This window comes from Chinchilla lanigera, unplaced genomic scaffold (assembly GCF_000276665.1).
Source record: "Chinchilla lanigera isolate Chin_1 unplaced genomic scaffold, ChiLan1.0 scaffold00050, whole genome shotgun sequence".
NCBI classification, from domain to species: Eukaryota; Metazoa; Chordata; class Mammalia; order Rodentia; family Chinchillidae; genus Chinchilla; species Chinchilla lanigera.
In genome coordinates this window covers 2,760,220-2,776,607 of record NW_004955451.1, presented here as the reverse complement: position 1 = coordinate 2,776,607, position 16,388 = coordinate 2,760,220, and the positions used below count along the sequence as shown (strand labels likewise).

The 16,388-nt window shown below is 35.9% G+C and overlaps 1 protein-coding gene across 1 annotated transcript in view; it reads left to right on the top strand.

Annotated features, from left to right (window-relative positions):
* Nucleotides 1–16,388, top strand: part of Brip1 (BRCA1 interacting protein C-terminal helicase 1) — a 114,777-nt gene that overhangs the window by 44,003 nt on the left and 54,386 nt on the right. The window contains 5 exon segments of the mRNA XM_013519414.1: nt 334–466; nt 8,152–8,306; nt 10,531–10,696; nt 10,808–10,948; nt 11,565–11,726. Coding sequence (XP_013374868.1) covers nt 334–466; nt 8,152–8,306; nt 10,531–10,696; nt 10,808–10,948; nt 11,565–11,726 — 757 coding nt within the window.

Genomic DNA, 16,388 nt, shown 5'->3' with positions numbered 1-16,388 from the left:
TTATGTTTCCTTTTATGTGCATTTGGGATAAACACCAAATACCTTGCTCTTATTTGGAGAGACATTGACCAAGCAAAACATTCTGAATCTATAAAACAAAATACGTGTATATTTCTTTTGAATAAAAGCTTATTTTTTAGCTACATACTGTAAATGCTTATTTTACAGTACAAAACATGCATCTTTTCTCAGAGATGTCTTAATTAATCCACATTCATGTCCTAAGAGCTTTAATTTATAGACATCAGTGTGTGACAAAATGACACCTCTTGTTCTGTGAAATAATACACCTAAGAATGTTACTGTTGACAGGATTGCTTTATTTTATTCTAGTTGGTTAGAAGCAAACAGTGAACATCTTGTAGAAAGGGATTATGAATCATCCTGTAAAATATGGAGTGGAAATGAAATGCTTTTAAATTTACACAAAATGGGCATCACCACTGCTACTTTTCCCATTTTGCAGGTAAGATTCTTTTTTTTTCTCCACCTAGTGAATTAGAAGTGATTTAGTATTGAGTAAATTCATAATAAGTCCAGTGAATAATTGTCTTGGGTTACTTTTTTCTCATTGCTGAGACAGAATACCTGGCACCCAAAATTAAAGAAGGAAAGGTTTATTTAGCTCACAGTTTGTGGAGGTTTTGGTCTATAATCAGCTGGCTCCAAGGCAGAGTGACACATGGCAGAGGGCAATAGTTCATAGCAGTGGAAAACAGCAAAAGCAGCAAGGGCAAAAAGGAGCAGCAGGGTGAGCAAGCCTCTGCCCCAGGGTGGATATAGCACTCACACCAATAATCCCAGCATTGGACCATGAATCAGTCATAAACTCTAGAAGCCCGTTCCATGACTGCATGAGGCTTTAGGGGGACATCTAGACGCCAACCATAACAATAATCTAGAATTTTTGCAAAAATTAGCAATTTATTTTATTTTATTATCTAAATCTGATCGCCTTTAAGTGATAGCGTGAGTCAATTATAGGTGAAAATAGCATTGTAGTGTGAAGGAAATAAGGCTTTAATGGGAAGTATTAACTGGGTATGGTGCTACACATCTATAATCCTGGCCCTCTAGAATCAGGAAGATCATAAGTTCAAGGCAAGCTGGGAGTACATAGTGAGTTACAACCTTAATTACACAGCAAGATCCTGTCTCAAAGAACAAACAAGACCTAGCAGTAACAAAAAAGGGAAATATTGCTTTGTTCAAAACTAAAAGGAGTCAGTATTTTTAAGTTGTAAATTTTTTGTCATTTATAAAAGTTAAAAATTTTTGGAAAATAAAAAGAAAAAGTTCATATTTTGTTCACCTTAATTTAGAGATTACAAACTTGTAGTTCATGGATAATGATCATGAGTGAGTTTTAGGGACTATGAAACTTACTAAACTGTATACAAAATTTTATAGGTATGTACTTTTGTACATCCTTCTGGGCAGAGGTTTCATAACCAATCATCTCAAGTTTCTTTTTTTAAGCAGATGATATTATATTTTCTTTTTTGTTTCTGTTTATTTAAATTGATATACTTTATTTTTTAGAATGGTTATTTTAGGTTAAGAGAAAAACTGAACAAAAAGTTCAGAATTCTGATGCTTCCCTTGGCATCACATACATCTCTGGTTGTATAGTATTATTATTATTATTAATTAATTTATTTATTTATTTGTGCTGGGAACCGAATTCAGGACCTTGTACTTACCAGGCAGGCACTTGTGCTGCTGAGCTATATCACCAGCCCATCTGGTTGTATGTTAAATAAATACTTCAACTTTCAGTCCAAAAGAGACTTCTTCCATTTCCCTACCTATTGTGTCGTATCCCCCCCTACCCTACTCCATCTTTCCCTTCTACAGAAAACAGTAAATTTTGCTGTTTAGAATTTGCCATGTTACTGACAGTAGTGTCATAGAGTACATTTGTTACAATAATGAACAAATATTGTTACATTATTGTTAACTAAAGTCTATAACTTAGTTTAGAGTTCAGTATTTGTGTTGTATGGCTCAACTAAATTTTGCCTAGTAATCCGTTATAGTATCATGTAGGATACATTTATTGTCCTTAAAAAATCTTTTATACCCGTTCATCTCTCTGTTACATCATCTACTCCTGCCAAATTCTTGGCAACCACTGACTCCATAGCACGGTCTTTTCTGGAATGCTGTATAATTGGAATGGTATAATACGTAATCTTTCCAGACTGGCTCCTTTCACTTAGCATTATGTGCTCGATGTTCTTCCATGTCTTTTTTGTGGTGATAGGGATCACACCCAACATCTTGCGCATCCTCCAGGACTTTTCAGGGCTTGATAGCTCCTTTTTATTGCTGAAAATATTCCATCATCTAGATGTACTGCAGTTTGATTATCCATTCACCTACTGAAAGACGTAGTGGTGGTTCCCAATTTTGGCCAAATATGAGTAAGTTGAAATAAACCTTTGCACTTGTGTTCTTGTGTGGACATACTTTCTACCCATTTAGGTAAATACATAGGTGTACAGTTGTTGAATTATATGGTAAAATAATATGTAGCTTTGCAAGAAATTGCTAAACAGTATTCCAAAGTAGCTGTAGTACTTTGCATTCTCACTAGCAATAAACAAGATTTTATCTTAAACATTTGGTGGTGTCAGTGTTTTGCATTTTAACCATTCTAATAGGGGTATAGTGTATCTCCCTGTTGTTTAAATTTACGATTCTCTAAATACATAATACTGAGTGCATTTTCATGTACTTATTTGCCATCTCTGTATCATCTTTGGGTGAGGTGTCTGTTCAGATCTTTTGCTTGCTTTTCAATTGGGTTGTTTTTTAGTGTTGAATTTTAGGTACTCTTTGTGTATTTTGAATACAAGTATGTGTTCCCAAATGTATTCTCCTAGTCTGTGATTTGTCCTTTCATTCTATCAACCGTGTCTTACACAAAGCAGAAGTTTTTCACTGTTTTTGCTTTTTTCTTTGTTTTTTTTTTTGAAGAGCTACAGATTGAACTGAGAGCCTTACATATGTCAGGAAGGTGCTGTACCATTGAACCACGTACCCCATAGCCCCACATTTTTAAGGTTTTAAAAATTCAGCGTGTCAGTGTTTTTCTTTCATGGATCAGGCTTTAGGGTTATATGAGAGCCCATCACCAAACCTGCACTCATGCAGTCACATAATTTTCTCCTATCTTATCTCCTAAAAGGATTTTTTATACTAGAGATTGATTTCAGGAAACACTGAACTATATCCCCCCTCATCTTTTTAAAATTTTATTTTGAGAGACAAGGTCTTACTGAGATGCCCAGGCTGGCCTGTTACTTGCCCTCCTCCTTCCTCACCCTTCTGAGTAGCTGGGATTACAGATACACACCACTGTCCCAAGCTAGAAGTACTATTGTTTTGCAGTTTACATTTAGGTCTGTCAGTCACTTTGAGTGACTTTTTTTTGAAAGCTGCAAAGTCTGATGTCTGGAGTCATATTTTTGCAAGTGGACATGGAATGCTTTCAGTACAATTTGTTGAAAAGTCTATCTTCCACTAGATTGTCTTTGCTCCTTTGTTTGAGATTTAAGTCTTTAATTTTCTCTTCTGTTCAGTTTTTTAGTTCCTTCATAAATACCACATTGTCTTGATTATTATAACTTTAGAGTAAGATAGTTCTCTCGTTGTTCTTCATTATTGTTTTCACTATTCTGGGCTTTTTGTCTCCCATTTAAACTTTATTTATTTAATTTTTTGTCTTTTTGAGACAGGGTCTCGCTATGCAGTCCAGGCTGGCCTTGAGCTCATTTCGTAGTCTAGGCTGGTCTTGAACCTGCAAGGATCCTCCTGCCTCAGCCTCGTGAGTGCTGGGATTATGGGTGTGTGCCACCACACTTAGCTGCATTTAAATTTGAGAATCAGTTTGTTGATCTCTAACCCAAGGGGGTTTTGTTTGGGATTGGATTGAATGTTTAGATCAAATTTGGAAGAACTGATGTCTTAACAATATTATATTTTCCTATCCAGGATAATGGAATATGTACATTTATTTAAATTTTCTTGAATTCTTTTATCAGTATTTTGTAATTTTCCTCATGTAGATTCAGTGTTTTGTACATGTGACTATTAAAATATATTTTAATCACACTGTACTTATAACCTTCGCATTTGTAAAATGCAGTGTGATAATTGTAGGAGTTTTTCCTATGTTGTAACACCTTTTTATAATATTTTTCCATAAAAATTCTATTTTGGAGGTTAGGCATATCTGTAGTAAATGGGTAAGTTGTAATATATTCATAAATACAATACTGTACACAGTGTCCCCCAAGCTTTTGGCAGCAGGGACCAGTTTCATGGAAGATAATTTTTTCCTCAATTGTTGGGGGTGGATTCAGGATGATTCGAGCACATTACATTTATTGTATACTTTATTATTATTACATTGTAATATATAATGAAATAATTATACAACTCACCATAATGCAGAATCAGTGGAAGCCCTGAGCTTGTTTTCCTGCAATTAGTGGGTCCCACTGGGGCTAATGGGAGACAGTGACAGTTGAAGTGTGTTGCTTATGTCCAGTCTACCCTTTAATCTTGTTTTGGTTGTTACCACTGTAAAAAAAACCTTGTTTCACAAAAATAGGATGTTGGAGATGGAAGCAGGCTTTCTAATGCTCTTGTGGTAATCTCACGATATTCTGCCTTGACTTTAACCGAAAACACATGAATATTTGAACTTGTCTCTGAAGTACTTTTAAGGCCGCTATTGTGATCAAGCAGTTGATTCTCTTCTAGCACAAAGTCAGTTCACCTGGCTTGTTCATAAGTGGGTTAGAGATCCATTCTTTTTCCCACTTGCGGGTATTTTGTGGTTGGAAGTAATGCTCAAACTCTTTTGAAAGCTGAGGTAGGTGAGCGTGTACCAGCTGGCAGAAAGAAAGCCCTGGCTCATTCTCTTTCAAAATTTCTGCCCCTGTTTGAACATGTCAGTGTTCACTCATCACCCCTATAATTCCAGGTTGGCTTTGAACAAAGCTACTTTACTGCTGACTTGAACATAGTTCCCTCAGCATAGGTCCCATTCTCCCCTGAAATGACACACAGCATTTGTTGAGCAGGTTGAATGTCAAAAGAATAAGCAAGTTTTATGACCCATTCTGTGTCACTAAAATGTGCTGCCGGTGGTGACTTTTTCTAAAAGAAATTTCTGTAGTGGCTCCTGTAACTCAAAAACTCTGACCAGTGGTCAGCTTATAGAAAACCATTTCTTGCTCTTGGTGTACAAGAGAAGACACATGTGCTCTGCATCCATCGCCTTACAGAGCTGTGTGAATATATATGGGTTGAGGACGTGTACTGTAAGATGGTTGATACTTCTAATCACATCTTGCAAAGCGATGTTAAGTTCAGATGGTATTTTTCAGCAACCACATTTCTCTTCGGATGACACAGTACATAGACTCACATTCAGAAGCAACCTCTTTGACCTGAGTAGTGAAACCAGAAAGCCATCCAGTCATTGCAGCCATTCTGCCCATGCATGTATTGACAAAAAATGACCAATTCAGTGTTCCTGATATGTAATCAAACTTGTAGTTGTGGTCTTGGTAGTCAACATAAAAAGGCATATGACATATCCTCATGCACATTTCCTGAAAAATTTATCACAAAAAAACAGCATTGTTGCCTCGTCAATATTGGTAGACTCATCAACCTGGATTTTGTGCCCTAGTGACTCATTAATCTTCTTTAACAATGCACCTCGGTATCCTCGGCTGTTCATCACTTAGTCTGGTTACAGTGCTAGAGGAAAGAGGAGCTGCAGCCTTTCCTGAAAGTTCATAACAAACATCTATGGCAGCAGACAGAATCAACTCTTCACCAGTAGGAAGGGCCTCTTAGCTTTAGCAGTGTGGTTAGCCTCTAAGAATGATGCTCTGAGTACCGACACATTTGATGCAATGGTGGCCTTCAATAATTGCTGTTGTTCATGTTCACATTTTTTTGAAAAACTCCAAAGGCTTTTTTTTTGAGACCATCCTAAGTCTCACTATGTAGCTCAGGCTGGCTTTGAATTTGAAGTAATCCTCATGCCACAGCTTCCCAAGTGCTAGGATTACAGGTGTTCACCACTACACTTGGCCCAAAGGTTTTTCTTTTAATGCAGGGTGCTTGGTCTTTATGTGGAGAAGCAGTTTTGAACATTTCATGGCTTCATTGGATATCTGGTCACCTTATATTATACAAAGCAGGCTTGAAGAGTGTGAATCATTTGTTGCAGTGAACCTAAAATTTAAATAGGACTCTTGGTATTTTCTTTTAGGTGTAGTTTTCTTTTTGTTGGCATTCTTAGAGTCTTCTGCTGTCTCATTATTGGGTCTTCTTAAAGAAGCTTTCTAGTTTTGTTTGATATTTACTCAGTAGGTGAGGGTTAGCTTGTGGCACACCAGAACTGTGACTGGAACAAGTGTGTGCTGCAGGAAAGGTACAAGAACAAGTGGAAAATAAAGTAGTAGGCAGGCCACGTGCTCGCTATATTGTGTTGGGTTCTGACTTAAAGCCTGCCACAAGATACAGCTATACAATTGAAATGCATCAACTCACTTTATCCTAAATGCCTGCCGCCAGATGCAGCTCAGTTGTCACTTGGCACTCCCTGATAGGGCTCCTGTAGGAGTCTGTAAGTAGCAGACTTAGGATGGTCTCTATGTACTCAAACCCCTCTGCTCATCTTAATCTGTATTTGTAGCCATCCCCAGCACTAGCATCATCACCTCAGATCATGAGGCATTCAGTTTTGATAAGGAACACGCAACCTGCAGCCCTTGCCTGTGCAGTTCATGATAGGGTTCATGTTCCTATGAGAATCTAATGCCACTGCTGATGTGACAGGAGATGGAGCTCAGGCGATAATGTGAGTGATGAGCAGCTGTAGAGATTGAGGAAGCTTTGCTTTCTCACCCACTGCTCACCTCCTACTGTGTGGCTTGGTTCCTAACAGACCATGGCCTGGTTCGCCTGGGGCCTGGCAATTCCTGGAATAAAAACAACTACTCTCAAATCACAACCATACAGTTGAATCTTGCAGATATAGTGTTGGAAGAAACCAAACATAAAAACTACAAACTCTATGATTCTATTTTTATGAAGTTTAAGAACAGATAAAGCTTAATTGTAGTCATACAAGATGAAATAGTGGTTACTGCTGTGCAAGAGTTGGGAGTGGTTGGGGGTGAAAAGGGGCACAGATGAACAGCTGAGATTCTAGGAGTGTTTTGTACCCTGACTTGGTGGTAGTTACTAGGGTGTGTGTGTGCTTAGTGAGCTGTACACTTAAGATTAGTGCATTCTCCTTTATATGTTACACATCAATAAAAATATACAAATGAAATATGTCAGAGGAAGAAACTGAAAAAAAAAGACACAAAGAAAAAAAGGCTCATTAGTTCAAAGACAGTAATTGTGAACATGTTGACTTATGTGTACCCATGTCATTGATTCATATGTATGTATTCACTTATTTTAAATATATTTAGGGCAGCATATCAATTCTTTCAAGCTCTGTGGAGAAACCTTTTACTGCCTGTGTCTTAGTTACTTTCCTCATTGGTGGGACAAAATACTTGGCATCCACAACATAAGGAAAGATTTATTTCGCCTCCCATTTCAGTCTGTAGTCAGCTGGCTCCAAGGCAGGATGGCATGGCAAAGGAGAGCTGCATGGGGAACAGGAAGCAGAGAGAGGGAGAAGGGAGGCATGGGGAGCGAGATTTAACCCAGGCCACACCCCCAGTGACCCTGCTGTTCCCACCAGACCCTGCCTCAGCTATAAACACCCATAATCCAATCACTTTCCAAAAGCCCAGCCTGTGAGCACATGAGTATTTGAAGGGGCATCACGACATAAACCATGGCAACCTGTTTGGCTCATTATTCATGAAGGGCACTCGGTAGTGCCCTAATTGTGTGATGAAGTAATGAACCTTCTAAACAGCTAACTTATTATTAAAGTATCTTATTCTGAAGAGAATTTAGCTAATATGGGAATCCAAAATACATCGTTAGCACTGTTTATTAACAAGTTATACCTAAAATTCAATACATGCTTAAGGAAGTTTTTCCCTAATCCCATACTCCCTCAACTTTCATGTTTAATATGGTAATTTCTTGTAGGGGCATTTTTCTTCCGTTCTTCAAAAAGAAGAAAAAGTCTCACCAATTTATGGTAAAGAGGAGACAATAGAAGTGCCCATTATTAGTGCTTCAACTCAAATAATGCTCAAAGGACTTTTTATGGTGCTTGACTATCTTTTTAGGCAAAATAGCAGGTAAGTGAAGATATCTGTAGTTCTCTTAAAAATGTCTTATTTGGAGGTTAGCATGTTTTTTTTTTTTAAAGATTATGCCTTTGATTTGCCTATTTTATTTTATTTATTTATTTTTTTGGTACCGGGAGTTGAACTTACGACCTTGCACTTGCCAGGCAGGTGCTGTGCTGCTGAGCTGTATCACCAGCCTAGCATGTTCAATACATACTAACTTTAGGTGAGTAGGAGTATTATAGATATGTTGTATTTGATTCTACTTCTTGGGAGACTCAGATCAATTGCACTTAGTCTTTTTTATAGTGAAAATGAATATTGAAATGAATAAGTACATTTAATTAATTCATCATTAAATTTATGGTCTTTCAGTACTAAGCTTAAACACTTCTATTTTAAGTACAACGTGAATGTATATCCACCAGTGTCAGAGAGCCTCTTTGCTATATTTCATGAAGTCGCTATTCCTTGTCAGGTTAAAGTACTACCTATTTCTAGGAATTTTAAAAATGTTTTCTTCATTGTGCCAAAATATACATAAAGTTTGCCATCTTCACCATTTTTAAGAATATACACTAATTCGACCCCATAAGGTACATTGACAGTGTACAATCATCAGCATTATTCATTTCCAGAAATTTTTCATCATTACAAACAGGAATTCTGTACCCAATCCCTTCTTCTACACTCTCTGCATTCACTAGTGACCTTTATCCTACTTTCCATTCTTACAAATGTGCGCTTTCTAGGTATCTTGTATAAGAGTAGTCCCTTGATATTTGTCCTTTTATAATTCCATTAGCAATGCATGGAATGTGTGTTTTTCCATATCCTCACTGAGGCTTACTATTTTGTGGTTTTTGTACAATCACTCCTAATGGGTGTCAAGTGATATATGGCTATTACGTTTTTTTGATTTTTATCTTCCTGATGACTGCAGATATGAAGAATCTTTTCATGTGCTTGTTGACCAATTGTATATCTTTTTTGGAGAAATATCCTTTAATAGTTTTACATATCATCTGATTGCCAATCCTGTGTAAGATACATGCTTTACAGGTATTTGCTTCTATTCTGTGGTTATTTTTCACTTCTTGATGATCTCCTTCAATGCAGAAAAAATTTTAATATTGAAATCTAATTTATATTTTCTTATGTTGCCTGTACTCCTTTTTTTTTTTTGGTACTGGGAATTGAACTCGACCTTCCAGGCAGGCGCTGTATCACTTGAGCTATATCCCCAGCCCTGTACTCTTAGTACAATGCAAGAAGTCATAGCCAAATGTAATATCATGAAGAGTTGTTTTTTTTTTTTTTTTCTGGAATTTTATAGTTTTTTGCCGCTGGTATTTTTTAATAAAATTCCCTTCATAGTTTTTGAGGCCCTGATTTGAACTTTGAGATCTGATCTTTCTAGGTATGGAATTAACAGTAAAATATTATGAGGACATAGTTGAAAATACCACATTTTGTTTTGTTTAAACCTATGCAGTTTATAGACTCTTACGAAAGAAGTTATAAACTGAGTGGGATTGTATATCTTCTTTTTTTTTTTTTTGAGCCGATATCTCACTGCATTCAAGCTGACCTTGAACTCACTTTGTAGCCCAGGTTGGCCTTGAATTCACAGCCATCCCTCTGCCTCAGCCTCCTGAGTGCGGGGATTACAGGTGTGTACCACCACACCAAGCTTATTTTCTGGTTCCATATGTTCATTGAAAGAAGATGAAGAATGAGATCGAGATTTTAAAGGGATTTCAGAAAAAAATCATAATTAGTTGCTAACACCTTTTCAGCAAAAATGATCTATTTTCTTACATGATTAAAAGTACAGTTTCCCTTCTTTCACTACAATACCATTTCCTACTTTGTAATTATGTAGTATGGAGCAGAGAGCTGTGGGCTGGGAGTTGGCTGACCTGAATTTTAATTCTGGGTCTAGCATGATTTATGTAATATATGAGAATGGAATTGGGAAGTGGGTGGTGAGGGTTAGATGGCTTGATGATTTCTGGTATTTCCTGTAGGAACTGGTTTATTCTGTGATTTGATGGCTTAATTTATATCAGAATTATTGAATTTAATTAGCGATGGGAAAAATGTCGTCTTTCAGTGGGAAGGTGCAGCATTCTTTGAGTTTTAACATAATCAGTTTTTATATTGTATGTAACTGGGTTGTTACATGTTTTATAATGTTTTGCCACTTAATTAGCATTTTCTTTGCATTTAGATTTGCAGATGATTATAAAGTTGCTATTCAACAGACTTACTCCTGGACACATCACACTGATATTTCAGATAAAAATGGATTCTTTGCTCTACCAAAAAATAAGAAGCATTCACGACAGAAAACTGCAGTTCACGTGCTAAACTTTTGGTGCTTAAATCCAGCTGTGGTAAGCTTATCATGTTGTAACTGAAATTTTTGTTTTGGTCGATACCAACAGTTAAATGAATGTGTTTGACTCTTTATAAGATCATTTTACATATCTAATGTTCCCTTTTAGGCATTTTCAGATATTAATGGCAGAGTTCGGACGATTGTTTTGACATCTGGTACATTATCACCAATGAATTCCTTTTCTTCAGAGCTTGGTGTTACATTTACTATCCAACTAGAGGCTAATCATGTCATTAATAATTCACAGGTTAGTTTTTATTTTTTTTAAGGCTGCCAGGCTTTTTAACCTCAAGTTTATTAATTCCACTTAAGCAAATCAGGAGGTACCTGAAAGACCAACAACCAAACCTTCACATGAAATTCAGTTTATTTCTAGAATAAAAGAAAATCTGAAAGTAATTGTGATATTGCTTAATTTTGTAAACCTATTGAGGAAATAATACCCTTTATGCTTTGAAAGAACTTTCATTCTAAGAGAATTCAGTGATCTACCTAAAGCAAATTCCAGTAAATTAAATCCCTCCATATTATAGCCTTTGCTTCACCATTTCCCTTATCAGTGTTTGGTGAATTATTTATACTGACACATTCCTTCTTTCTTTTTTATTTTGTGCATATTCTATGATATTTCTTTGTGGCTACTGTGGAGATTACAAATATTATCCTTAAATTAGGATAGTTTTGTTTGAATTGATACCAACCTAACTATGTATAATTAATTAGAGGTAACAGAAATCTCTAACAATTAAAAAAGAAATTTCTGTGAAATTTGTTGCTGGACTTACTTTTATATAAATATGAGTATTCTTGACTATTAATTTTTATGTCTTGTTGAGGCATAACTCTTACTATTTGTATTGTAGGTTTGGGTTGGTACCATTGGTTCAGGCCCTAAGGGTCGAAATCTGTGTGCGACCTTCCAGCATACTGAAACATTTGAGTTCCAGGATGAAGTGGGAGCACTTCTGTTATCTGTGTGCCAGACTGTGAGCCAAGGAATTTTGTGTTTTTTACCATCTTACAAGGTAAGGGGATATTGGTTGTTTCTTTTGCCTTTAAAGTATCACTTAGAAGAACACTTCTCCACTGTTAGTGGGAGAGTAGGGAACCACTGTGGAAATTATTGTGGAGATTCCTCAGAAAACTAAAACTAACAGTTCCATTTTACCCTTCTTATTCCCCTTCTTGTTATTCCCCTTCTTGGTATCTTCCTGAAAGAAGTAAAAGCATCATACCACAGTGATATATGCACACTCATGTTTATAGTGGCATAGTTTGTAACATCTACAAACTGGAAAAAAAGTGGAAAACAGCTCAAATGTCTGTCAACCAATGAATGGATAAACATGGGCAAATTGTTTATCCATGGATAAACAGATGGATAAATTGGATAAAGATGGATACATTGGTTTGTTACACAATGGAGTACTACTCTGCCATAAAGAAGGATAAGCTTGAGACATTTCTAGTTAAATGGATGCATCTTGAGACTATGCTCTTAAGTAAATGGGACCCACGTATTTAAATACTGCATGGTTTCTCTAGTGTGAGAAACCAAAAGTGTAAATGAGGTCCAAAATGTATAATAGATATTGAGAAATGGGAAGAAAATGTTGAAATGAGAAGGGGACCAAGAAGGGGGAGAAGAGATAAAAAAAAAAAAAGGAAGAAATGGAAGCAAAGCTTTTGTAAATAAAGAGGGGAAAGGGACTGAAGGGAGAGGAGGGGAATTGGAAAAAAAGAAGCAGCAAGGTACATCATGTACAGTACAAATTCCCTATGATGAATGTTATCATTATGTATATCTAAAATGTACCAATAAAATAAAAAGAAAAAAATTATTACACAGAGTTGCCTAATAAACTTTCTAGAGTGAGGAGCAGCAAGGTAATAGCAAACATCATCCATTATTTTACCTATTTATTCAATAAGATACTGCCTTCTTGTTCTATCACTATTCTACTTAAAAGTCCAAAAGCATTAAAATTTTCAAGTAATGTTATATAAGAGGACTGCTTCTGTGTATATGGTTTTTATTCTTAGAGACAACTTGGTATTTTTATAGTTGAAGGAAAGAGAAATCATCTTTTTCATTCTCATAAATTATACTTTGAAAGTTTTCAATAAAGGGAATCCAGTTAACCCAAGGCTTTCCATTGACTGTTACTTTATTCATGCATCTAGCTAGAAGAGAGAGATTTTTACCTTGTTCTTGGAGTCATTCTGATTTTTAACAGTTTTTTTTTCAGTTAAATTAGAACTATATAGTATATTTTGGTTATAATAGCTAAAGCATTCAAGCCACATATAATTCCTGAGAATAGTAGCATATTTTATAAAAAAAATCTAAGTTAAATTTAAATTTAGAGAAGTGGCATTTTTCTTTTTCAAGGCTGTTTTGAACTATATTCAAAATTGTGAGTTCCTTGAAGTTTCCTATGTATTTTAGGATGTGTTTGGTTTGGGCAGCATTGTCATATAGATCTTCTAATCCATGAGCATAGAATGTTTTTCCTTACATATTATGTCGTTTCTTTTGCCAGTATTTAGTAGTTTTCACTGTACAAATCTTTTGCCTCCTTTATTAGTATTTTGTTATTTTGGGTACTGTTGTAAATAGAATTATGTTCTTAATTTCCTTGTAACGTTTTTTCCTTAATTTCCTTTTGAGGTTGTTTGCTCCTAGCATATAAAAGTGTAATCATGTTTTTTCTGTGGTACTTTGTATTGTGTAACTTTGCTGAATTTATTTGAGTGTGTAATCTTTAGGGTTTTCTTATATGTAAGATCATGTTACCTGTGTGAGGGATGATTTTACTGTCTCTTATCTAATTTGTATTCCTTTTCTTGGCTGACTACCTGGCTTGAACTTTCAGTTTTCTGTTGAAATAAAGTGGCTAGAACTGGTGTTGATGTCTTGTTCCTGATATTTGGGGGCAGGGGGAAACCTGACATTTGGGGGAATACATTTCACAATTAAGTATGATGATGTCTTTTCCTCTCTCTCTGTCCTAGTCTTGCTCTCTCACCTAATCCCCCGCACCCCACTTAATGTGGTGCAGCTGTTCTCCTGTACTAGGTAAGCACTCTATCACTGAACTGTATCCCCAGCCCTCCATTAATTTCCTTTCAACCTTGTCTTTTTTTTTTTTTCTTTTTGAGACTGGGTCTCAATGTGCAGTTCAGGCTGGCCTTGAGCTCACTTTGTAGCCCAGGCTGGACTTGAACTCACACCGATCCTCCTGCCTCAGCCTCCCAAGTGCTGGGATTACTGGTGTGTGCCACCACGCCCAGCTTCAACCTTAAGTCTTTAGAGGTAATAGAAATCTTTTTTTTTTTTTAATTTAGCCTGGGGCCTTCATACTGAGCTACATCCCCAGTCATTTTTTTTAAATTTTAAGACCAGGTTTTAGTTAGTTGCCTAGGCTGTGTTCAAAATTGTGATCATCCTGCCTCAGCCTCCCAAGTACCAGGATTACAGATGTGTGCAACCAAACCTGGCTAATATGACTGTTTAATAGTCAGCATATAATTGGACTGTGATTTTTATTTGGGAAATTAATTCTGTGTCTACATTTCCATTGGAGAGTTTAGTTTATATACAAAACAGTTATTACATATATAGAGCAATTATTGATTAAAAAAGACCTGCCGTTTTTCTGTTTTTTTTTAATGTGTTACAGCTTTTACTACACTACTTCTTCCACTGTTGCTGCTTTTTAAAATTTTGTTGTAGTGCTGGATTTTGATTTCCATCTCATTTGATATTCATATGTATTCTGTAGATATTTCTTTGTATTTACTATGAGGATTACAGATATTATATTATCCTAAAGTTATAATGATCTAATTTAAATTCACATTAACCTAAGTTATATATGAAACCACTTTTAAACAGCTTCCCTCACCTTTATGTTATTATTACAAATTGGTTCTATGTATGTTATGTGCCCAAAAACATGGGTTGTTTTGTTTTTGTTTTTGAGACAAGATCTTGTTCTGTAGTGCAGTCTGACCTTCCACTCATTATGTAGCCCAGGCTGGCTTTGAACTCTGGTGACCCTTCTGCCTCAGGCTCCTGAATGCTGGGATTATAGCCATGCACCACCACACCCAGCTCAGATTTACAATTTTCATGTATATTTTTAATCCTATTACAGAAAAGAAAAATGGAGCTGCAAACCAAAATTACAATAATAGTGAATTTATATTTGTCTGTGTACTTACCTTTATTGGAGATTTTTATATATTCCAAGTGCTTCAAGCTACTGTCTTGTGTCGTTTGATTTCAAAGTAAAGGATTGCTTTTAGAATTTCTTACAGAGCAAGACTAAAATAATGAACTTCCTCTCTTGTTACTTATCTTGATATGTCAGAACTTTTCATCATTTTGGAAAGACAATTCTGGCAGATAACAGAATTCTCGATAGTTCTGGCAGATGTAGAATTCCTGGTTCAGTTTTTGCTTATCATCACTGCCTCTGACCTTTAAAGTTGCTGATGATTGTACTGGGTATCCTTCATGCTAAGTTTCCTTTCTCTTACTACTTTCAGAAGTCTCTGACTTTTGCCTTGTGCGCCTTAATTATGTCTCACAGTTTGGATTGCTTTGGGTTTATCTTTCTTTGAGTTTACTGAACTAATGTGTTTGTAGACTAATTGGCTTATGTCAAATTTGGAAAACTTTTTGGCCATTTTTAAAAGAATGAGTAAAAATAGGAATGCAAACTATCATAATTTATGTGGTACAGTTGAAGTTGTGCTTACATAGAAATGCAGGTTTTCCTTTTTTTTTTTTTTTTGAAGATAATAGTTGATAGTTGGGATTGAACTTGGGGCCTTCCACTGAGCTACATCCCCCGCTCTTTAAAAATATTGATTGATTGATTGATTGATTGATATAGATAGGATCTTGCTCAGTTGCTCAGGCTGGGCCCAGAATTATGATCTTCCTGCTTCAGCCTCTTGAAGTGCTGGAATTACAGATGTATTCCATCATGCGTGGCTGGAAATGTATAGTTTTTAATGCTTACTAGAAAACAGTTAAATCATAATCTATACTTCCACCTTAGAAATCTAGAAAAAAAAATGGAAAATAAAGTAAGCAGAGGGAAGGAAATGATGAAAATAAAAAGGTGAATAAAGTAGAAAACTGTCAAATCATAGAAACAAGCCAATGAAACTAAGAACTGTCTTCATTATAAAAATGTATTATTAATGTAAAATTAATAAAATCTAGCAAGATAAGTCAAGGTAAAAAGAAGATAAATTACTAGTATCAGAAATTATAGGGAACATCATTATAAATTCCGCTAACGTTGGATAGATAATTAAGGTGTACTTGAAACAACCTTATGCCCAGTTCTTAAGCAACTTACATGAAAGATAAATTCTCTAGAGACCAGATTATCAAAATCGCTAAAAAGAATCAGAGCATTTAAATAACATAGCTATTGAGCAAGTTGGGCGAGTAAACTCTTTCAGCAAAGAAATTGTAGAGCCCATCTTCAACACATGCAAGGTCCTGGGTTGGATTCTCAACACCACAGGGCAAAAAATGTAGGCACAGTTGACCTTTTTTGGTAAATTCTATGAAGAAAAAAAATACCAGTTTTAAACTCAGAAAAGGGGCTGGGGATTTAGCTCAGCGGCAAAGCGCCTGCCTGGCAAGTGCAAGGTCGTGAGTT